Genomic DNA, 23,892 nt, shown 5'->3' with positions numbered 1-23,892 from the left:
GAGGAGTCAACACATAATGAGCACTCACAAGCTTGTTTGACTTCACTGCCAGGGGGGAATCTGCAGGTCTCTTTAAAGTTCAGGGGGTTAGGAGTCGAGAAGGCTTGTAGAGGAGAAATGCTCTGTTTTTTTTCAATGGTGGAGGCAGGGGGTGACAGGGCTGAGCGCTCCGCTGCGCTTCAATGCAAAAATCACATTTCTTACTTCTCAATGACATTCTGTTCACGGACACACGATGATGATGTTCTGCCATGTCGCATTATCATTTTTGTCAATTTACAGTCCATTTGCAGTCTTCCTGCCTTAGTCATACGCCCCTCATGCAGAAGTATTTACCTCTGCATTGTGCGCTGCTACACGTTTTTCTAGCTCTTTATTACACACATCATTTCAGCTCACAAGTACCGAGTAATCTCTCTTTGTTAATGACCAATGAAGGTTGCCACATCTGAATGTTCATGTGAAATTTTTAATTGTAGCTAACTATAGTCTGCTGTAAGATTTGTTTAATCAATGGTGAGTAACTGTTATCTTAATAAAACAACAACAACAAAAAACAACAAAAACACAAAAAATGAAACCTATTAGCTGAGGGCTATTAGATGAGCAGATCTGACATTGTGTATGGAGTGTGTGTGTGTGTGTTAATGGAGCATACATTCGATAAAAGCAGATTAGTATGAAAATGGGGCACTTGCTGTCTGTGTGTGTGATACCACCTGAGTCTTGAGGCTTTGGGTCTGTGTACGTGCCGGTCATCACATGTAAGATGACGTGGCTATTATATTAAATGGACCCTGAGTTAGATTTACACTGGCAGGCAATGTCCCCACATCACCATATTCAAAGTAATGGCTGCTCTAAGTGCATTTCAAAGAGGAAAAAAGATATTAGGTTGTCAGCAGTAGCGGAGCTTATTGCTTTTATTGCTTCCACTTGCATAATCTTGGCACATTGTACAATTCTTCTTGGGGTTTTGGATTAGAAATGGCACACTTTTGTACCTCATACTCTGTGGAAAGAAAGGTAATGTCAAAGTTATATATTTCAACCTGAACAATGTCTTAAGCATAAAATAAACCCATTTTTATTCTTAGCTCTGTCTATCATACATCTTGTTCTCTAAAAGGAACTGTCATGATTTTGCCTATGAATCATCGGCCCTCGGTTTGTACAAATACAAAGAGACATAGTCGCTGTGGGCTGACTCATCCCCATGACACTTTTTTTTTCAGAGAACCATTCATCTTTTAACCAGAGGAGCTGAAGCTGAACGACCTTATATCGCACAGACCATCGTGCCATCACCTGGGGAAAGATCAACAAGAGGCGCAGCTCCTCTGTCGGTTATTTTCTTTACTGATAACGAAGAGAGTAGATGTGAGTGGTTTGTTTGGAGCTGTCAACACCTCCCTGTGGTGTTCTTTACACCGCCTCAAATCACTCACAGACATATACAATTTCTTTGTTCTGATTCCACTTTTAAGGCTGCGATGTCTACTTCATCAGCAAACCTCGAACATTGTGCAAATATGTAAGTAGGGATTTGTCTGAATGGTTAATACAGAATAATACCTGACATTTCATCTTTAAGTAGAAATTAGATCATATGCTCTAATGGGGTGATATGGTACTATGAGGTCATTAAGATAAGATGGGGCCTGATTATTCAAGACCTTGTATGTGAGGAGGATCAGGATTTTAAAATTGATTCTGGACTTAACACGGAGCCAATATAGGAGAAATATGCTCTCTCTTTCTAGTCCCTGTCAGTACTCTTGCTGTAGCATTTTGGATCAGCTGATGGCTTTTCAGGGGGTTTTTAGGGCATCCTGGTAATAACGAATTACAGCAGCCTAAATGCATTTTTCTGTCTCAAATGGTAAAAGGTAAGGACCAGTAATTTAACAGAACACTCAAGTATATTTTAAACATCTATTTTCAATTTAGAATGACAAATTAAGCTATCATCTATATCTTTGGACTGTCAGAGGAAACCAGAGCAACCCCTGATGAAAGGTAAAACTCGATGTTGCATGCTGTAAGGGGAATCTGCCTCATTTGTAATTTGCAATTTCATGATACCAGTGACAGACATCATTTAAGGTAGTTTCCACCAGAAGGGGGAGCCAGAATATACTGCTCTTCAGACAGACAGTGTGTGAAAGCTATATGCAATTTCCAGCAATTTCCTGAGATTTAGATGGTTCTAAACTACATAAACAATGTTGTTTGAGTTAAGGGCTCCTGGTTTCCACCTTCGCCCTGTAAGAAATCTTTATCAGCTTCCCTTTTTACCTCATTTCCACAAATTATCAGCAATGCATTCACTTCCTGTTTGGCTCCCTATGCCTACTGACCTTTGCAGGAAAGCTGTGCAAAAATGGAGATTATTTAGGAGCAGGGTCTGCAGGACTAGTCTTTCCACAAAGCCTGCAGGGGCTCATTATCTTTCCTTCTGGCTTTCTTCCTAGGTAGACTGCTCTCTAATGCCATCTCTTTTTCTCCATGCACCTCCCCAAAGAGAAAGCTTTTGCCACCCCAAGCTGGCTGTGAGGTCAATCATCTGTACCCAAAAAATGTTCTCTCTGAAAGCTGCTATAATGGAGAGCCGAGGGAATTTGGTGACCAACAGTATTTGGGGGTGTTAGTCATTTTATCTTGTGTGAACATAAAAGCCTGAAATGGCTCGGGTAATTCAACCATTCACAATCATGTTTTGCTGCCATGACGAGCCAGACGGGTGGCAGTGCTACCCTCGTGCTCTTGTTGTCACAGCTGGGTGACAGTAACACAACAAACACAAATACGACTTTCCCTTTTACAAACCACCAAGCACTCCCACGACGCTTTAATGACAGTGATAACGAACCTTAATTTACTAATCACCTCATCTTCTAAAGCCTTTTGTAAACAGCCACCACTGTGTAATGAGCCATGTTCCATACAGAAGAGTCAATACTCTCCTTCTTTCTACAAATTAGGGTAGTTTCCTGCAATTTAGAGGCTGCAATTTTATAGACTTATGGACTTGATGTCTATTTAAGTGTCTAAAAAGTATTCAACATTTGGTCAACTGAGAGACTTTAGAGCACGGGTGTGAAATATGCCAGAAAATCTAATTCAGCCCACTTTATGGTGCTGCAAAATAGTATCATTTACTTTAACAAACTGCACTGATGTTCCTGGGGCTCAGGGGTTAATGTGGGATTTAGCAGGTGTGATAACCTTAAGATCAGACGGAGCCGTGCAATGTAAGGAAAATAATTATTTAGGAATAAGTCACATACCAGTTTGCTTTGTGAGCTCCAGTAGATTTTTGTGTACATGCTGTGATCAGCTGACCTGTGCTGCTACTCTGACATTTGTGGCTTTAACTAATTAAACAAAATAAAAAAATAGGCCAATATATCAACTATTTCCACCCCCTACACTACTATAAAACTCATATAAAAAGTAGAATTAAGAGGGTGAATCTAATCAGCATCATCTCCTGAAATATAAAGAGATGTCTCCTGCCACCCTTGATGTAACCTAATAATAGCACACTAGATGTAAGTAGTCAAACATAACGCAGTACTTTAAACTCAATCACAATATAGCAAACTAACCAGCCTGTACTAAACTGCACAGCATTTTCATGCAACCTCTGAATTTCTTGTTTTACAAGACATATTGCAAAAACAGTCTGCAACGCATCAGATTCAGTATCTTATTTAAAAATTCGAAGCTGACTCAGAACATTACACGCAAGACTCCTTTACTAAGCATTATTTATCTTTGAAAATAATTTCTCAACTTCCTCTCTTGCTGATTTTTGAGCTGTTTGAAAAGTTGCATTAGAAATTAGTTAAAAAAGGTGTAATGTCTAAACAACTACAGATGCTCCTCTTCTGGAGTTAGTTAGATGTTTCAATACTGTGATTGCAACTTGCACTATATCTGGACTATGAACGCATCAAGAGGAGGGGAAGGAAAAGGGATATGCTGAGGATTTGAGTGGTCAAAAAGTGATTGCTGATATTTGTATGTGCTCTTTATGATCTCTTAACATCCTTGTTTAGATTGGTAAATAGCGCATAGACAAAATGAGTTTACAAAGGGGTTATTTTTAAAATAAAGTGAAGTGCTATATAAAGATTTAAAATATCATGTCATGCTTGACCTTTGATTTTCAAGGCCAAAATATTGATCTGAAGGTCAAAGTGATAGTAATGCTATATAGAGCTATTTTATGCCATTGTTTGTTTTGACAATACGCAGGCATATAGGAAATTATATATGTGGATTCTAAATATCACATTATTTTATTGTGACTTTGTTATGTACATTACAGTAACCAGTTCTAATAACAATGAAATGAATGCTGCAAATGTACCATCTCTACATAAATAAGAACTAATAAAATTATTGTACTCAAAGTGATGTCATGCATATTGAAATAGAGTTTCAACAATGCAAATAACAAAAGCCAAACGTGTGAACGAAAACCCAATGAATGTAATACTGTTCCCTTAAAAAGTAGATACTGCCTAAAGAGTGAGCTGCCTCGGTGGAGGTTAGTGTGCTCGGAGTGCTTATTACTCTTTTTGTAAATATAAACAATACCATAACTAATTATGGAAAACTTCTATATTTCCCTTGTGCATGATAGTGATGCAGGGACAAGATAAATGATGTTACAGGCTTGTGGGACGAGTTTTGTACAGGCTATAGTGTCACATTACACAGCTTATACGCAACGCATAAATATAAGAAACATTTTCATGTTTATTGTTTAACAATACATGGTTTTAAAAGTACAAATAAAATAATAACTTTAAATAAACTTTCATTTATTTTTCAATTGTTCCATTCTTCTTTATGTCTTTACAGTTAATTTAGAAAGCTCTGCACACCTGAATCAATGACAGATGCATAATTCTAACAATTCTACAACTCGTCAAACTGGATTTTGACTATTTGACAGCTGAACATAAAGATATATCTAAACTCTAAAACCATCTATCCATTACACTTCACAAAAACAGAATGAGTGACAATGGCCATGAGTTTCATATCATGTATCAAATTTTGCATGGCCAAAAAAAAGCGCGAAATTACCATAAAGCATTTACAGTTCAACAGTGTGAACCCTTTGAGTGACTGACCTGTCTTCATTCAGGCCACAGACAGGATAGTAGAGTTACTTCTATATATTTTATAAGACTCCAAATGAGCCAACAGACTAAAAATGAAGTTACTAGATGTGAGTATCTGTGACTTACATTATAGAAAAAAGAAATGGTAATTCTTCGCATTGTCAAGAAAACACAAGATATGCAAACACGTTGAACGAATTACAAATGTCCACATTTAAAGCTAGAAATGACCCCCAAACACCACCCTTTTAATTAAAGATATTAAAATTTGTTTTCAAGTTTGTCACATTGTTCTAATTAGTTGTCAAGTTAACTTTTAGAGACCCTGCAGGATATTTACACCAAATGAAGCAACCATTAAATAGCAATGTGAAAAAGTGCATGTGGTTTAATGAGACATTTGTCAGGATACTGTGGGAGAACCACCTACAGCAAGGAACTGAACTCTACCCAAACATGTTTCTTATGCACAGCAAAAATACATACCACCCACCTGATTACCAGCGCAGCTTAACCACATCAAAATAAAGAAAAACAACACCACATCCGTGACAACGTTGTCTTCAAAATAAAGGCTTTAAATGGGTAATTCTCGCCAATAAAATAGTGCATGTACTCCATTTTCAAGAAAAAACTATATTTATGATCTAAAAGAGTAAATAAATAAGTTTACTCATTTGGCAGATAATCTGCTGCTGTTGTGACGTAAAGGATTGAAACGTACAGTTTGGCTGCCTTGTCACAGCAACTCTTAGCTGCCATGTGGCAAAAGCAAACGATTGTCCCCCAAGATTAAAGCTGTCGCCTTCTGGAACTAAATGGTAAGTTCATTTCTTTGAATAAAACATCTATTAGTATGTCCATAGCAAAATTTATTTTGGGATATCTGCTTCATTTGTAATAGCAGCTGCGGCAGCTGGGTTGTGCTGCTGATGCTGCATCACTGGTGGGTTGTGCTGCTGAAGTGGAGGCAGCAGCGGTAGATGTGGTAGATGGCCCAGGGGTGGGATTTAGAAACTTCAACAGTGCATCTGAAGAGAGGAGTATGTGACACCACAGAGTATTAAAGTCTAATAATACAAACATATGATTCCAGGAATAAAATGAAATGATATAATATAAATGAAAAACCAAAGAGATATATGTATGATGTTAACTCTTATGCAAATTAGATTAGATTCAATTTATTGTCATCATTACAGTGAAATGCTGAATAGCAGAATGCAAAGTAACAGTATAATATCATATGAGAATGTTATGTTATGATTATCTTTGACCGAATCACAGCAGTGCTCATATTAAAAAACAGCATTCCCTCTCATGTGATATTGCTTAATTAACATTAATGATGTGCACTTTAACAACTAGGCTTACAACTATAATATATACAGGGGTGGAAAAGTGACCTGCAGGGCAAACGTTAGCTAACCAGAAGGCAATAACAATGTAAACAAAAAACACCTGCTTAAAAGATGAATACAAATGAGGAATGGTGGGAAAGGTGGGAGTACTGTAATTACCTAACGTTACATTATTATTTTCCATAACAATTTAGCCCCCTCCACAATATTAACTGACGTTAAAACAGTTAACTAGCTATTTATTGATTAGCAATTAGCGAATCATGTAACATTAGCTTAATGCTAAAAATTTAGGTTACTATCACATTCAGACAAATAATTTCATGTAGGCTAACGTTACCTACCTCTGTCTTTTTCTCGTTTCTCCGCCTCTTCTTTTCTCTTTTTTCTTCCCTGGGCACCTGACAGTTTTGGCCGTTTTGACATCTTGTGTTGATTTTTTGATGTGGTGACGTCCAAAAGGAACCATGATACGGGAAGGGAGGGGGCGCACCGTGCGGGGGGGGGGGGGCGTAATGTTGTAACAAATAATATTTCTATTAAATAAGCTTTACTTTGCATTTTAATTAACGTGGGATTATTTTTTGTATTTAGAAATAATAGTACCAACTTTTCTTTTTTTTTCAACATTTGTGGCACTGGCGTGGCGCCCCCTGATGGACGGCTCCCTTAGCATTTGCCTATACGGCCTATGCCACGCCCTGCAGCTGCCAAACCTGCAAGACAAAAGTAATTTTGAGTGACGGCAAAGTGCGTTTTATTTTGAAAGGCTTTGGGAAAAGTGGCATTTTCAATCCGACTGACTTGACGGCGTTGAAGGAGCCAAATGCGCGTGAAAGTTGCCCGCTCCTCCCACCTCCATGAGGCTGATTTGGCTCCAGATATAAACACAGAGTTTCTATCTACGAGCTACGCTTCTCCCCGCTCTCACCTTCCTCACAACCCAGCAGTTCGCTCCAAGAGGCCGAAAAGGAGAGAATTACGCAGGAGGGGACGGTCTTTTCCACATTCAACAGGATGGAGGTAGAAACTATATATATGACTCCGAGCGCAGTCGTTATGCAGCCCGTGCTCTGCAGCCAGATGTTTTTAACATTTAATCTGGTTGTGTGTAGAGACTGTGTGGTTGAAATTAAGGCATTGCATCATAGGAGAGTTTATTTGTGCTCAGTATTATTACTGGGATATTTGTGGGGGAACTGGGACTTGTTTGCGCAATGTTTTAACAAATGTTTGACCAATGGTTCATTATGAGCGTGTCCTATGTCTTTACTAAGATGATCATATAGTGTGGTTTGTGATAGCAATCAGCACGTGATAGCAGCGTGATGTGCTTTTAAACTCAGACTCACTTTTTGGATTTTTCTTTGTGTGTGTGTGTGTGTGTGTGTGTGTGTGTGTGTGTGTGTGTGTGTGTGTGTGTGTTTTTGAAGCATAGAGACTAAAGACACACCAATTTTAACCTATTTGGCTCTGTGTGTTTGAGCCTCCGGCTGATATGCTTCAATAACAGGTTTGTGGTCACAATTTAACAACACAACAGCAGTGTAGAGGAAGGAAACGGAACTCTTAGAACATCTTTCACCAGATGCTGTTTTGCCGCGATGGCAAATTTACAGTTCAAACTGCTATTTTATTAATTTTAAGTCTTCTGTAAGGACTTTTGGGGGTTCCTGCCACTTCTCAGAACCCAAACTTTCCTTTACTCACTTGTGCTGAAGCTAAAAGAAAGAACACGAGCTCTTCTTTATGGTATAGGAAGTCTGTTCAGTCTTCCCCTGCACTGTGTGCTCACAGGTTCCCGGCCTCCTCCCTGCAAAACAAGCTGTTCCCTCAGACATCATTATTAAGTTTTTTTAATCTCATGTGGAAAATAGCAGAAATACCCCTTTTCTCCAACCACAGAAGAAGACGGAGAACAAAACCGATCTCACATTCTTTAGAATTGCTTTCGACTTGTTCACCTTGCGAGTTTATTCGACTTTTTGTGTAGCAAATAGGGACCACCTTCAAATCTTGAAAGATAAGAGCGTTTAACAAACAAGTATTTATGATTTGAAATACTTCCAGTGAAATGAAACTGTTAAAATAAAAAATAATCAAAAACTGAACTTTCATCCTGAAGCAAAGCTTTGATGTGCATTTGATGCATTTTCTGTACCCTCTAAAAAACCCAGTGTGACTTGATTTGGGAGCCTGTGAACAGCATATAGACCCGGATATTCTGCTATTACCTGTCAGCAGTTTCATGGATCTATTGATGACTGAGCTCATTTGGTCTTTCCGCAATTACCACAATTAGTGAAGTGAAATTTGTCATCCAAGTGTCTTTAGCTTAGTTTTGGATGTCACATGCTAATGGTGGCCAATGTGTGGTTCTAGCATAGTCAAAGAATGGGTCACGGTCACAAATGTTGATTTACGTCACCGCCTTCAAGCCAGCCTAAGGAGAAGATTAACACATGGAAGTTCTTAAACTTTGTGTTTCCCTTCTAGGAACTCTAACTGTGTGTTTGTGTGTATGTGCACAAACACCTGAAAATTAGTACTGTATATGCATGTGTGGTGGTTTTCCTCTCATGGAAAAACATCCCCACAGCTGGAGGACTGAGTATTTGAGATCGCATTGCCAACCATATGGCATGCACATTTATTATGTAATCCTAAGTAAAGAGACCAATAACACAGAAACTCAGTCTGTACCAGCCAGACATTTGCTAATGAGTTAGTTTTTCCACTTTTGCATTACAACAACATGTCTTTTTAAATGGTGCTCGCAGCGCTGCAGTCACTGGTACATGTAGTCCATTGTCAAAGGTTGTATACTACAACTACAGACGAAAAGAGTAAAAAAAGAAAGAAAATAAACATGTATATTCCCGATCACCATTAAACTTGGTGACTTTTTTACTTTCACATGCACCTGTGGCTTTATTTAAATTCAGTTTTATTTAACTCGAAATCACAACAACAGTCGCCTCAAGGTGGTTAATGCTGCAAGGTAAAAATGGTACAACGATGCAGAACAAACCCCAACAATTAGACGACTGCCTAAGAGCAAGCACTTGGTGACTGGGAGAAGGAAAAACTCCTTTTTAACAGGAAGAAACTTCTGGCATTATTTATCTAAGCTCATGCTAATTTGCAAACAAAGGTAACAAAGGTTGTTACTCCAAGAATGTGTTGGAAAAATACTTCAGTGGATAGGTAGGAATAAAACTGGGACATGTACTGCTGACATTTCAGCTCAAAAATGGTTGGCAAAAAATAAATGTACTCATGCCTGTGGTAATATACCCTCGGTTTTTATCTGAAAACGGTTTATCTCAAAGATATCACCGTGAAACTTTCCGAGTTAATTACTTTCTCATTTAAAAATGCAAATGAGGTACTATCTCACTAAACATACGCTACACTCATTTGCATAAATGTTAGACAATGTGTGGTAAAATAAACCCATATATGTGTGATTTGGACAGTGTTTTTTTTATTTTTTAATTCCTGTTGATGGGCCTTGCCTTGTTTTCCTAACCAGTGCTAATGTGCCATGTTTCAGTACACCAAATGAATGGTCCACTCTGTAGCAAACATAAAACAGACACCTAACTGACCGTGAAACTCAGTGGAATGCAAAACCCTAAGATCAAGGAAAGTGGAAGACACTGTGGCCTATCCTCTGAGTCACGGAGTCGTTATGGCTATATCTCCGTTTAAAGCACACACAGTGGGGTGTCTGTTCAATGTTTTGTGACTTTTACAGTTAATAAAATTCACTTATGTTTCCAAAACAGTTTTGAGCATTGTTGGGATGAGTTGGGTGACATTTGGACAAACAGCCAGCATCTTGTAGTTAACTTATGCTTTCTATAGGCTAATTACTTATTACTTATTTTAACTTTATTTTTGTTATACAAAAGCTTTGACTTCCAAAAGGATGTAATCGCAAAATAATTTCATGCAGAATCTTATTGCTCTTTGCAGTTTTTCTTGATTATTTCACAATGCATGCAGTTTCCCTGGGGATAACAGTAACAGGGTGAAAATAAACACTTTTTTGGGGGGCCTAACTTAACTGTTGTTGACATGAGAGTTGGACTATGCTCATTACAAAAAAGTAACTTGCACTCCTTAAAAATGCTTAGATTCTCTGATAATGTTTGCAGTGCATGTTCCCAGATGAAGATGCAGATGCACTGTATGAATGAGTGCAATGATTATTGTCTGGAGAGGGAGACGAGGATTATTGTCTGCAGACAATAATCATCCTCCTTAGTATGACAATAATCATACTAGGAGTCGGTGGCGGTTCATTCAGCAAGAAGTGAGCTGCAACAATAAAAGATGAGATGATCTAAAAAATGGAGTTGGAGGGGAAAAAATCAGAACTGGGTAAATTTATAATATTTTTCACGCCTGAGGGATGCACACAATGTGTTTGGTTGACAAATGGGCTTGATTCTGCAGCTGGCTGAAGCAGTTTAATTGTTCCCATCAGATGTGAAATTGCCCAAGTTTAATTCAAAGTAAGGCATTTTATGTCTCCTTGTGTTGCATATGTCTACTCTCTGCTTTGCTGCTTGAAGTTACTTCTCCACGTCGACCCTCATTATAGCACCTCGAGTCATAGGAGGCTATTTGCACCTTTACGACCGATCAAATGATTCATTAAGCCCCATAATCCTCTAAATGCTTTTGCTGCGTTTTACTGCAACACTTTTGTTCTTTTCCTAAACAATGTTGTTATTTGCAGCCCACACAGACCAAAAGGTTCTGCTATCAGGACGAGACTTCGTCAGAGCTAACAGTTCAAAGCAATGCGTGAAGCAGAGAGATACTGTGTGTGGGGTGGGAACTACAGAAGAGATAACGCAGAGGACACTGATATGTAGAAGCAAAACACGCATGTTGTTTGCCCTTAAAAATTACACCATGAACGCATGCATGTACACCATGAAGAAATCATTGTAATTTGAATGCTGGCAACACAACTTCTGGCCCAGCTTTGTTATTGCAGGCAAGTTCTTGAGATCTTCATCTTGACAGAGCTGACAGGGTACAAGTTATTGCAGTCAAAGCCATTTAAGTTTGTAAAGGCCGGGGGGGCTGTTTGTGCTGTCTTAGACATCTGCAGCTTCTCAAACATGCTGACTTTTCAGCGCAAAGTCTAAAAAATGTGAGGTACGTGCAGAAGGATTTTGAGAACAGTGAGCCAAACAGAGGAAGTGGAAACTACAAAAACACTATCATCATGAGTTTATACATTTCTTACAAATCTCCCTGCAGAACAGTTAACCCCTGCTACCTGCACCTCTTCAACCACCCTCTTCTAAATGTGGCATTTAGCCATGCTCTTGATTTCCTTTTTTGGCAGAAAGTAGTGCAAATGCAATAAATGCTGCAAGATGCACATAGTTTGCAATTGCCCTTTTTCCCACATCAACTTTTGCATTTTTCTTAAAAAGGAAAATCTTGCAACCTCTTTAAGATGTTGAATATTTATGATTTCATCATTGTTGCTTTATTATTGAATGTACTGTGTGAAAGGTATTGAGATTTTTAGGTTGTTGTAGCTTGGAAGACACGTGCATCCTGTGGGTTTGGGCATGTACAGTCATGTGAAAAAGAGTTTTCATAGCACTTCATGCAGTCTTGTAAAAATCTATGTAGGCCCAACAATTCAATATCTTTTTTCTGCTGTGGCAAAAATTCAAAGAAATTGTTTTCTGTATGACTTTATCAGTCTCTCGCATCGCTGTGCAGGAATTTCGGCCCACTTTTCTTTACAATGTTCTTTGAGTTTTGTGGGCATTCGTTTATGCACAGCTCTTAACATCACACCAGCGTGTTTCTGTCAGGCTGATGTTTGGCCATTTCATTACAGATTTTCTGGGAAGTTTGAAATGATCGTCCTGTTGAATGACCCAGATTCGGTCAACCTTTAGCTGTGTGACATATAGCCTCACATGTGACTCAAGAATACTGCGGTGTACATAGGAGCTGCTGTACGAGTCAATGACAGCAAGATGTTATCTGGCTGCAAAACAAGACCAAATCATCAAAAGTCTTGTGGTTTGTTCAGTTAAACTTAGCAAACCTAAACTGTGCCACCATGTTCTTTTTAGAGACTTTCTACTGCCAGTAAAATTATGATTCAGTTTAAACGTTGTAGCAGGCTGATGTTGGGCTAACCTGTCCACATATACTGTTTGGAAACCTAATCAAATTTTTATAAATTCACTAAATAAGATTTGAAACTATCCTTAGTTAGTGTAGAACACAGGTGACATGTAGATACTACTCGGGTCTCTGTGGTTGTGGTAGTAGGGTAAAGTCAAACTGTAAGGTTTTCAGTTGAAACACAAATGACATCCTGCTGTACAGGGTGGTTGTTTGTTGCACAATCTCCGGTCTGAAAGCCTTAAGTTTGCTTGAAATGATCTAGAAACGCATGCAGTTCAACTCTCATTAGCAGAATATTGTGGTGCCAGGAATGGAGTTAAGAAAATGTTGGGAAGAGGAAGTGGTAGAGTAGTGGAAAAGTGGGAGGATAGATTGAATTCCCAACAGAAAGAAATCATGGGGAAAAAATAATGTTTTATTCACAAGCAGCATATATAATGTCACTGTCTACATCCAGTTTCATACTTATGTGCCACTTCAAATCCCTTTACTCCATCACTACACTATTCAGGCTATTGCCAAAATATGATCGCTATGCCTGAACAGATCCCAGATCCTCTGGCACACTGCAGGTACCATGTAATTAAAGTGACTTCACTGAATGATGTCATCCCGTGACTGTCTGTGTTCTTTAGTCCACAATGTCAACCATCTGATTCACTATGCTGATGGCTTGTCATTGTGCTGTTTGGATCAGAGTGAATGAGAATACCAGAGCCCTGTGAGACTCACTAAAGTTTTCCTGAATAAGTTCAAATGTTTGGGAGCTGTAATCTCTACCATGAGCTGTTCACATATTCTGGTAGCTTTTGTTTCTCAGATTCTTGTTAAACAGTGCATTCCCACATTAACAATTTCTTAATCAAATCGCAGTTAAAGTCACTTGGGATATTGATATTGTTGGTGCATTTATCACATTTGAGAAAAATGTGTTCTGGCCTTCTGGGTATTCTTGGGAAAAATAACTTTATCTGCAGCTTTCTGTTCTCGGGTCATTTGGATTTGTTTTCCTTTTCTCTGGATGCTTATTTAATATTTGTCTCCTCAGTCGACAGTGTTAGGCTGTGTCTGCAGTACCTCCCATTTCCCCGGAGGCTGCAGCAACAAGTGAATGAGTTTGTCCATTTACCTCATCCCTCTGATTCAGGACCTTTTATAACACTAGCACACGTAAGTGAAAACACACAACGGTGGTGCCAGTAATGGGCAGTGGAAAACTGACATATTCAGATGAGGTCTGGTCCAAAAACACATCATGTTTTCCTGGAAATGCAGCTAGCAAGAAAGTGCCTGTCTGTTCTCTCGCCACTTAACATGTGTAGGCAGAAGGGAGCTGCTAACTGTGGTGGTTTTCCCCCTGGCAGAACACGCTGACTTGTGAAAAGTCTGCAGACTCAAACTGAAGCCATTAGGCTTGGTGAACCTATGGAACAAAGTCTTGCTGAACAGCTGTGTGCTGTATTTATCTTCACTTTCACCGATCCACACCCTGAGGCTCGCCAGTTAGACATTATTAGGATTGAGAGTTAAAAGATCCTGCGCCAGACAGCACCTTTATCAGCTCCTTTATGTACATGGCTTCTTGCTCTCAGACAATTGCACAAGCAGATATGTTTAAGATTTACGCAGACTAACATCATGTGCTTCTTCTCTCCTGCCTCTGGAAATGGGAATCACAGGAACGGACAATAACTGGTTTTGTGTGATCTGTGGTCTCTCTGTTCTCCTTCTGCTAGTCATACAGTAAACCTCGTGTCTCCATCCACAGCCTAAAAATTAAGGCACTGGTTAGCAATAACCTTTGTGTCTCTAAGCACAGCCCACAGAGAAAATGTGGAATTCGTAGATAATTTTCTTAGCAATTTCAAAATATCTTTTTAGCGCAGTATATTGATTTTAAAGAAATTGTAGCACCTTAATTTCTCAGTTAGTTATTTAAAGACACTGTTAAACCTCATAGGTAACCATAGAAACGTCTTCCTGATGGCAAACGGGAGTCTCCAGTTTTGGTCCCACTGTTAGTACAATTTTACTTTTTCTAATTTTCTCACTTTATCTATTGATTACTCTAGTAGATAATATCCACATTTTTCCTAAATCTCTTCAGATGCATTCGTGTTTGACCCCAACCCTGTGACCACCCAGCAGAAGTGATATTTGACTGTTTGCCGTGCTCTTTGTATATCAGGGTGCCCCAACATCACACACTCAGATAAATGAGGATTTAAAGTATTTGATGTGACTGCATCAAATATTTCCGTTCTCACGGGCAGTGTTAACTTGGCAGCAAATTTTGATTTAGTTATAATCATAATTTAGTATCTAAATTCCTTTTTTTTTTTTTTTTTTTTTTTTTTTTCCCCCATTTACTCTAGTTTTAGTTGACTAAATATCGTAACATTATTGTAGACTGGCTAAAACGAAGTGTTACAAAAGTTACAAAGCGTCTTATTTTCCTTAAATCAAAAGTGTAATGCGTCTACTCTTATTATCATCCCATGTGTTGACATTTTATCACGTATTCATGAGAAACAGGGAGCATGGGAGCTTGCCTCCTCCCGCTCCATTTGTCGGCGGCAGATCAAATTCATGTCTAACCTTACAGCACAAGGAGAGTACTTCTGGGTCACTTCCAAACTCGTCCCGCCTTTCTACACAAATTGATGAACTCTGATTGGATTTTGTCTGACCAGAACATTTTCATCTTGTTTTTATATGTCTACGCAAGTGTGAATACATTTTATCATAGTTTTTGTCCTTGTGCATTAGTTTTTATTTAGTTATCGTCAGGGGGAAAAAAGCTTGTTGATAAAAACTATGACTAAAAGAATTAATCAACGAAATTAACACGGCTCATCCATTAAGTAATGTCCCAGCATGACTAAAATGGTGACGTTACATCTCAGGTCAAAACTGGTCACCATATGACCACAAAGACTCAGTTTTATTGATATAGCGCACATTATATTATAAGGTAAATATCCTACAATAATAGAATTCAATGAATGGATTTTGTTTCCAAGTATACAGGTTCACTCTGACAAAACCAGACAAATTGAACCTTTTTTTTTTTTTAAACAAACTAAATCTTAGTGAATCCTCTGTACATGGTGTTCTCCGGAAGTATTACAGCAGCCATGATGTTTATCTAAAATCTATTTAAATTGTTACATGGTAAATATGTTACACTGTCATAGATATCCTCTCCTTACAAAGCTGTGGTGTGAGCAGTACATTGTCTACTCAGTGGCTATAGTTCCTGATGTTCTCACTGTCCACTCGATCGATGACTCCCCCCCCCCCCCCCCACTTGATACGGGGGGGGGGGGGGGAAACGAAACCTTCTTTCGATAGAAAGCCAAACAAAGACATCTAGACAATGTTTGAGAAGTATATTTCATCAGTGGCTTTCCTTCACACCTTTCAATTTCATATTGTTTTACAAACTCGACTAGATGTCAAAAAGACTGCAAAGCTGGTGGTTGTTCAGTGTGGAGATATTTGCTGGGGTGGGGGCTATAGTGCATATGTCTGCTTATATTATTGCGGTCAGTCATTTACTTAAAGACGATACACTTTACCTCTGATCCATTAAACGCCAGTCTTACTGAAAGCATCAAAATGCAGCTATTGAATGGTAAGAACACTTTTAATTTGTGCAAAAGCGAACCTAAATGAGCTATTTCCAGGAAGCTTTCTTGGATTTAAGCTGGGCCTGGTTTTGTGTGTGTCACACATGGGGCAATCGTGGCTCAAGAGTTGGCAGTTTGTCTTGTAATTGGAGGTTGCCGGTTCGAGCCCCGGCTCCGACAGTCTCGGTCATTGTGTCCTTGGGCAAGAAACTTCACCTGTTGCCTACTGGTGGTGGTCAGAGGGCCTGGTGGTGGTCAGAGGGCCCAGTGGCGTCAGTGTCTGGCAGGCTCGCCTCTGTCAGTGCGCCCCAGGGTGGCTGTGGCTACAATGTAGCTTGCCATCACCAGTGTGTGAATGAGTGGATGACTGGATGTGTAAAGCGCTTTGGGGTCCTTAGGGACTAGTAAAGCGCTATACAAATACAGGCCATTTACCATTTTAGAAGGCATTTCCTTTTTTAGATATGTTCAATTGCCCTGTATGCTAGATTATGGTATGTTTCAGATGTGGTCTAGCATGTCCAGGGACACACTCTCTTAGGAGCCGGGGGGTTACAGAGTAGAGCTGTGATCCAGGAAGCCTACACAGCTCTGGTGCTTTTTCCCAGGCCTAGAGCCCCAGAAATAGTTTGCCCTGCTCATAGTGAAACATAGTTTCCCACTCTTCCACTGAGCTTGGGGTCCCACCAAAGTTAAGCATGTGTAGTAGTGATAACCCACCAGAAGCCTTTTTGTCATCTTGGTGACACAGTTGATGAAGCTATATGTGTTCATGAGCTGAGAGGAAAAAGATTTTTGTCACTGGCGTTGTTAAGATGCACTTCATTTTTCATAAGAGTGCTGACTTTGTATCTGTAAAATGTTGTGAAACTCAAAGCTGATGAGAAACCTAATAAAACCACTGTTTTTACGTCCACAGACAGTATGTCGCATGGTCTTGGGTGTTACCTCAATATATGCAAGACTCTAGTTTTAAAGTAACTGCTGATGTGTTGATAATACACGTCTTGGATATTTTTACATTATGCATGAACAGAATTACATTTATCATCTTATATAAATGCGTATTAAGTGTCATTAAATTCGGGAGTTTTTATGGCGCGTGACATTTATTTTCGTTCCACATGAAGAAGCTCATTAAAGATAAGGGCTTACATAAAAGAAGGATGAAAGAATAATAATGCACCTCCAATTAGTTCTTATGAAGCTGTGCAGATGTTAAATAACTAACACTCCTAGACCCTCTTGACATTTACATATATCAATTTTACTTTTACTTGCTTCTCCATATTTTAATAATTTGTAGTATTTTTCCTGCACATAAGCAGTTTCAATTTTCCAACTGCAATCATGACTTTCTTCACCTAAAACATCAGCGCATAGATATACAAAACAAAGAGTTCCACTTCCTGTCCCCTGCACGTGTTTTGACTTTGTTCTCAAGGAGGCATTTGTTTTTGAAGGACAGGAAATAGTTAAACAATTAGAGGTTACAAAATAATGGCATGACGAGTGGGTGGTCACTTGTAATTATTATTTATCGTGAATGACAAAAGAGATTTCAGGAAAAGGGCTGGCTCTGGATTAGAATGCAGAGAAATGTTATGAGAGGCACTGCGAGGCTCGCTGGTGCCATTACGTATTTGGGTGGAGGGAGCAAGGTGGTGAGGTCATGCTGAGAACAAGGGGGGGGAAGGAAAATAAGGCGTGTGATTAAAATGTGGAATGTGTCTATCTATGAAGCCTGGGAGATCCATGTTTTCATGGGCCACAGTTCAAAATGTGCAAGGCGGGTGAACTGCGAGTGCACACCCAGGAAATGTGACTGGAATCGCAGATGTGAGGAGAGGCACGAGCTTTTTAGTGGTCAATAAAAGTATGATGGTAATGAGATGTAATATGAAAGCCACAAAGAGACAAGGAGGGGTCCCACAAGCAGTGAATATAATGCAAACCATTAAAAGGCTGCATCATGCACTGGAATTTGCACAGTCCTGGCATAACTTCGACTGCCAACTTATGCAAACAAATAGCTCAGCTAATGCACGGTTCCAATACTTGGTATAACATGCACCTAGACCCTGGGAAAAAAACTAGTACTGATGTTGTTTTTCTCAATTTAGATTTAGGTCTGACACAGTCAGCAAACTTATTACTTAAGCCACGGTAGAGTGGAGTTACTGGCCATCAAAGCAAAGTGCGGAGGAGGGATGTTTAGCAATCAGCTTGGGAATAGTGGGAGAGACTGAAAGTAAAGCAGCCAAGAAGTGATAACAGTTTGAAGCAGAGGACAGGTCCCTCCTGTCACAGGCTGCAGCGTGATGTGGAACAGCTGCAGAGACCGAGCGAAAGAGGGGGGGGCTCACTTCCTGTGCTTTCTAGATGAGATCCTCTAAGGACCTGACTAAACCGGCACGCTGATGGAGTCTTGTTAAGAAGAAGGAAGCGAAAAACTTCTTTTTTTTTTTATTTTTTATTTTTTTTATTTAATCTTAGAACATGATTTGTGTTCTGCTGCCTTCTGCACATGCCATGTTTATTAAAATGGATGATGTTTTAGCTCTGTTTGTTCAGCAAGTTACACCCCTTTGTTACAACATTCAGCTTAGACAAGTAGGGGGGGGTGTAATTAAAAGTGCCTTTCAGTTCCACAGTTTGGTTTCCATGACAAAGTCTTGATGCACTATTATGTTTAAGGTTTTGATTTTTTCATGTTATAGTATATACACACTATATAGAAATATTGCTTAATATTATCATATTATTCACTGTTCTTGTGTCACGATTGTGGAATTGTCATTAACCTTTGAAGTCTGTGTGTGAAATACTAAAACTAATTTTTTTTTTTTTTCAGTATATTTAAGTTTTCATACAGTATTTTTCACTTTTTCTCCTTTTTTCTTTCTTTCAGAAGAATTCTCCATCCAAGCCGTCGGTGGCTGAGCTGGCCGGAAAGTTCAAAGGTCATATTCTTCCAATACCCAACTCAAATGGCGAGGTAATGCATTTTATTTGTCCTGTATAACAAAACAAAAGTCTATAAACATGTATGTCCGTGCAGAACATTATTCAAATATATGTGCTTTCTTAAAGGAAGCAGTTAGTGAATCATTGCTCGTTCTCCTCCCTTAAATTTGTAGCCTCGAAGACGACCTCCGTGTTCCCTGAAGTTGCGAAATCAAACGGATGATAACGACGAGTCAGATGTGAGTCACCGCGTTCGTTCATTGACCCGCGTGTTACGTTTGGCTTCTTGAAAGTCCCCAGAAGACAGACTTGGATTTGTTTACTGTGCATGTTCATTGCAGCCTCACAGTTTCAACATAGTGGGTAGTGTAATGTTGATAAATGTGGTATTTTATTATTTGTGTTTTTGGTTTTCTTCTTCTGCCTCAATCATTGGGAAAGGCCTGTTGTTTTTCCTCCCAGTAAAATGACAACATGCCAAACAAACTACGCAAATCTATCATTGAGTTATGGGCCAATAAAAAGCACAACAGAAATGTTACATAAGCATAAAAAACAATAAAAATGTATATTTTGTTAGTAACAAAACTGAAATATGTTTAAATGTATATAACAATTCTTAGCATTTGGTAGGACATATGCCTTAATGGGCTACTTTATAAGAAAAAGCGCCTTAAAGCACAATCAACCAATGCTCTTAGTAAATATTAACTTTTGATAAATATTAGCTTTTAGCAAATATTAGTTGTGAATCCACTGTATGTTTGTCTTTCATTAACTGTGTTCTCTGGCAGAAATCTGCTGTTCCACCAAATCCCATTAAAGTCAAGCTGAAGAACTCTGCCGTCATTGAGAAACTGCAGGTTGGTGCAACACATGGTTCATTGGTGAAGGAGGGGGGAAAAAGCTGCAAAGCTCACTAATGATGGGTTATTGCAGTGAGTATTCAGGAGTCTGTTTTTTAAAGCATTACTGCCACCCGCTGTTCTGTTTTCACTGGTGCCTGAGCCGCTCACATGCAGGGAGGTAAAAGGGGAGAGGCTTGTGCCTTATGCAGCAATCTGCACAGATTAATGAGCTAATTGGATCACAGACTACAGAGGTTCTGGCGAGGCTTTAACTTGCTACTTGAGTTCCTTTGGTTTGCAATTTCACACGGTGGGCAGCCATGGGACAAAAGGGCTGCCGATTCTCCCTCTTTCTTTTCTCTCCGGTGCAGGTAGGACATCAGTTGGCGGGGTTAATTTGTCGGCTATTTGTAGCACTTTGATTTTTCAAGGACAGACTTATAGCAGTGACATTTTAAAACCGGAATGTTGTAGTTGTACGCAGAGCAATATCAAGTAGGTAGGCCTGTAAAGTAATGAGTTAAATTCAGTTTTCAAAGAACGATGCTCACGTTGTGACTGGAAATATTATTTACACATGTTCAAAGAAATGCTAGAGTTTAGTTTCTGCTTCACCTAATCTCCTTATAAAGCAAGTTCTGTGTTTCAGTAAACTGTTATTCTGGTATGTTTATAAGTTATTGAAGTTTAAAATTCATGGAAGAATTTTAGTATCTTGGCTTCAGGATCTTCCCTCCTGCCCTTCAGGCCAACCTCGCTCTGTCACCCACTGCTCTGCTGCCTTCACCAAAGACTCCAGAGGTGAAACTGCCACAGGCACCGCTGTCCCCCACCATGCCCTGCAGCCGCCTGAGCCCTCTGACTCCCACCCTGCAACCCTCGCATCAATCCAGTGAAGAGGAGGAACCCATCAGCTTCGACAGCCCTCCTGAAGGGACCCCATTGCCAAGCATCAACAAGGTGCTGTGTGCTTCCTCCTTATAGTATAGTTAGGCTACTTTTATCTTATTACTTTGAACTTTCAGAAGGCCAAAATGCACCTTACATGACACCTTTAACTTTCTTTTATGTTTCGTGGTGAATTTTGTGTGACTTTTGTCACAAAATGACCAACATGAGTTGCTGTCACATTGAAGCCCCGTGTTTCTCACGCTAATTGCCGAATAAGCTGTGATACCACAGCCAGGTACATTTTCCCCCCCATCCCTACTGACGTGCTTCTCAGTGGGGGTTCTGCAACGTCTGTTTAAACAGGCCGGCCTTGGATAAGCTCAAGCAAGATGCTCCTGTAGTTCATGTGTGCTCCTGCTGGGTGGATTGAGGATGTAATCCCCTTAGCCTAGTTAGAGTCCCTGGGTGTCATTTGTTTGGTGCTGTCACGCATATGCTGATTAAACCTAAACAGTTACTTGCATCATTTAAAGCTGAAAACCTGCACACTCTTACAGATGTAAAATTAATCCTTTTGCTTATTTTTTCCACACAGACCCGCGCACGACTGTCATTTAAAAGGCGACTGCCCACAAGACAGCACAGGAGATCAGCTGGAGAGGAGGCGGAAGGCTTCGGGAGTGGACTGTCCCCATGTGAACTGTGCAGCCCAAAAGAAAATGGGGTCAAGAACCAGGTTTTGGACAGCCCATCAGAGGAAGCTGAATGTAGTCTTAAAGAAGCTGAAAACAAGGAAGGGGACTGTGAAACTGCAAACGCTGAAATGACAAAAAGCGACCACGACAACAGGGAAGACATGGAGCATGAAGCAGAACAAGACCGAAGCTCTGATGCTTCGAAGGAGGAACAGCAGGCTTCAGAGCCTGCCGAGCAGAAAGAAGGTGACATTAGGGCAGAAGAAAGGCAGGGAGAGACACCTCAGGAGGCAGATGAAGGAGGGAAGTGAGAGGGTGTGAATGTTTACATGAAAAATACCAAATATATGAATAAGTTATTCAGTGCTTTTCTGAGAAACTGTTAGAGAAATACTCCTCCTTAAGAGTTATTTTATTCAGGTTTTATCTCTTTATATCAGCTCTTAAGTCCCTCTGTCGCCTACTACTGGCTGATAAGTTAAAAAACAAAACAAAACACTGGAGAGTCATGAGAAGCAGCTGCTTGTGCACATGGAAATGAGTATGGCAGTTAATGCTGTATTCCCTGAGCACAGGAAACATCCATCATGTCGTACCAAGTCTGTAAGACTCCTGTTTTATAATTTTCTTTTTTAATGCAAATGTTTCTTTGTCGAAATGTCAAGAGTGCACTTCCATATCAGGAGTACCTGACACATCCACAGAAGTGTTTAAAGCTACCACGTTGTGGGTTGGTAAGAGGCAAAAATGTATTAGATAGTTCATATATATGTAAGCAGATATATAAATGCTTTGACGTCATACCAAAGTACTTTAAGCAAAGTATGTAATTTTAACTTAGTTGTTTTGTTATTAATGTATGTTGATCTATGCTTGTCTTTTTATTTTGTATACTTCAAAATATAGAAATCACAGTGCTACTGTGAAATCATGCACAGAAATGTTAAGAAAATAAACTGCTTCTTTCTTACATAACGAATACCTTTATGTTTTGTTTTTTCTTTTCCTTTTGTTGGATCGTCATGTATCAGTGAATATACCACATCCAAAGAAAACTGTTTTCCAAGGAATACAGGAGGGTCTTGAGTTGTTTTTAGCCAAAAAGTCAGAGTTTATATTAAGACACTGTCATTAATAAAGGGAAACTGTACTATTGACCAAATGCAGAATTGCCCCTATATAGCGCTCTTACAATTTCTATTTAGAATTCATGTCAGTAATGTTAATGTGTGTAAACTGTTGACTAATAGTGTCATTGCACCAATTAACATGAGACAAACTGCTTCTTGGCGATTAGCATTAGTCCGTGAAGTTAATGTAATTTTCTGCATTGGCTTTCTCTATTTTCAGCTTGAACAAAGCTCAGAATAAATGGAAAACAAAAGCCAGAGGATACTCCTTTAAGCATTAACAAATACCAAGAATGTCATCTGACATGTCTTTAAAAAAAAAAAGCTCCTTTATTGACACAAAAGGTGTGACTTATACTCACCGGACACTTTCACTTAGATTAGGTGCATCTTATTATCTTCTTATCTTATTATTTTAGCTTTGTGTCATGGTGTAACTCTGAATACTTTGGTTGTGAGGGGTGGAGTGGCCTTGATATGGCCTGCACCTCACTGGATATTTTTATCTTTGGACCAAAAGACAGCTTATCTGGCACAAACAACCATGCCGCGTTCAAAGTCACTTTAAATCATATTTCTTCCCTATTCTCATGCTCAGCTTAATCTTCAGCATGTGCCTTGTCCATGTCTAACAACACTGAGTTGCTAACAAGTGTACATAAGACTGCGTATGTCGGCCTCTGGTGGTAATCCGGAAGAGGTTACAGTAATTCCTAAACCTGTTTCAGCAGTGGAATAAAACTTATCTTCAATGTGTAAATATCTCGTTTATTTGTATCGACCGTTTTTGAAGTCGTTGTTCAATTCAAATCACAATAATAGAAACAACAACAACAAAAAAACAGCTTTCTGAAAGGTCATAAGTTCACATGATCCGAACCACTGATAAACTGAACCACTCCTGCAAGGACAGAGTAAATATATGGGTCATCAAGAGATAAACCAAACAATAAACGTTATGTGGAGCCATGCTTTGGTTAAGCAAATACTTACGTATCATAAAAAGCACTCGAGCGCATAGCTGCCAACAGATTGAAGAATACTGAA

The 23,892-nt window shown here is 39.3% G+C and overlaps 1 protein-coding gene across 2 annotated transcripts; it reads left to right on the top strand.

Annotated features, from left to right (window-relative positions):
• Nucleotides 1-7,398: 7,398 nt before the first annotated feature.
• Nucleotides 7,399-22,694, top strand: LOC309688002 (capZ-interacting protein). Of its 2 annotated transcripts, none has more exons than XM_082503398.1 (6): nt 7,399-7,525; nt 19,226-19,312; nt 19,455-19,520; nt 20,076-20,144; nt 20,877-21,089; nt 21,616-22,694. In XM_082503398.1, exons 1-6 carry the CDS (start codon nt 7,520-7,522, stop codon nt 22,024-22,026), a joined length of 852 nt encoding a protein of 283 aa, XP_082359524.1. In that variant the 5' UTR covers nt 7,399-7,519; the 3' UTR covers nt 22,027-22,694. The 2 variants fall into 2 exon arrangements, with proteins under 2 accessions (XP_082359524.1, XP_082359525.1); XM_082503399.1 differs by having other exon boundaries at nt 7,422-7,525; nt 19,229-19,312.
• The last annotated feature ends 1,198 nt before the right edge of the window (nt 22,695-23,892 follow it).

This window comes from Aulonocara stuartgranti, assembly GCF_965226115.1.
Source record: "Aulonocara stuartgranti genome assembly, chromosome: 14".
Classification (NCBI taxonomy): domain Eukaryota; kingdom Metazoa; phylum Chordata; class Actinopteri; order Cichliformes; family Cichlidae; genus Aulonocara; species Aulonocara stuartgranti.
This window is presented reverse-complemented; position numbering and strand designations above follow the sequence as displayed.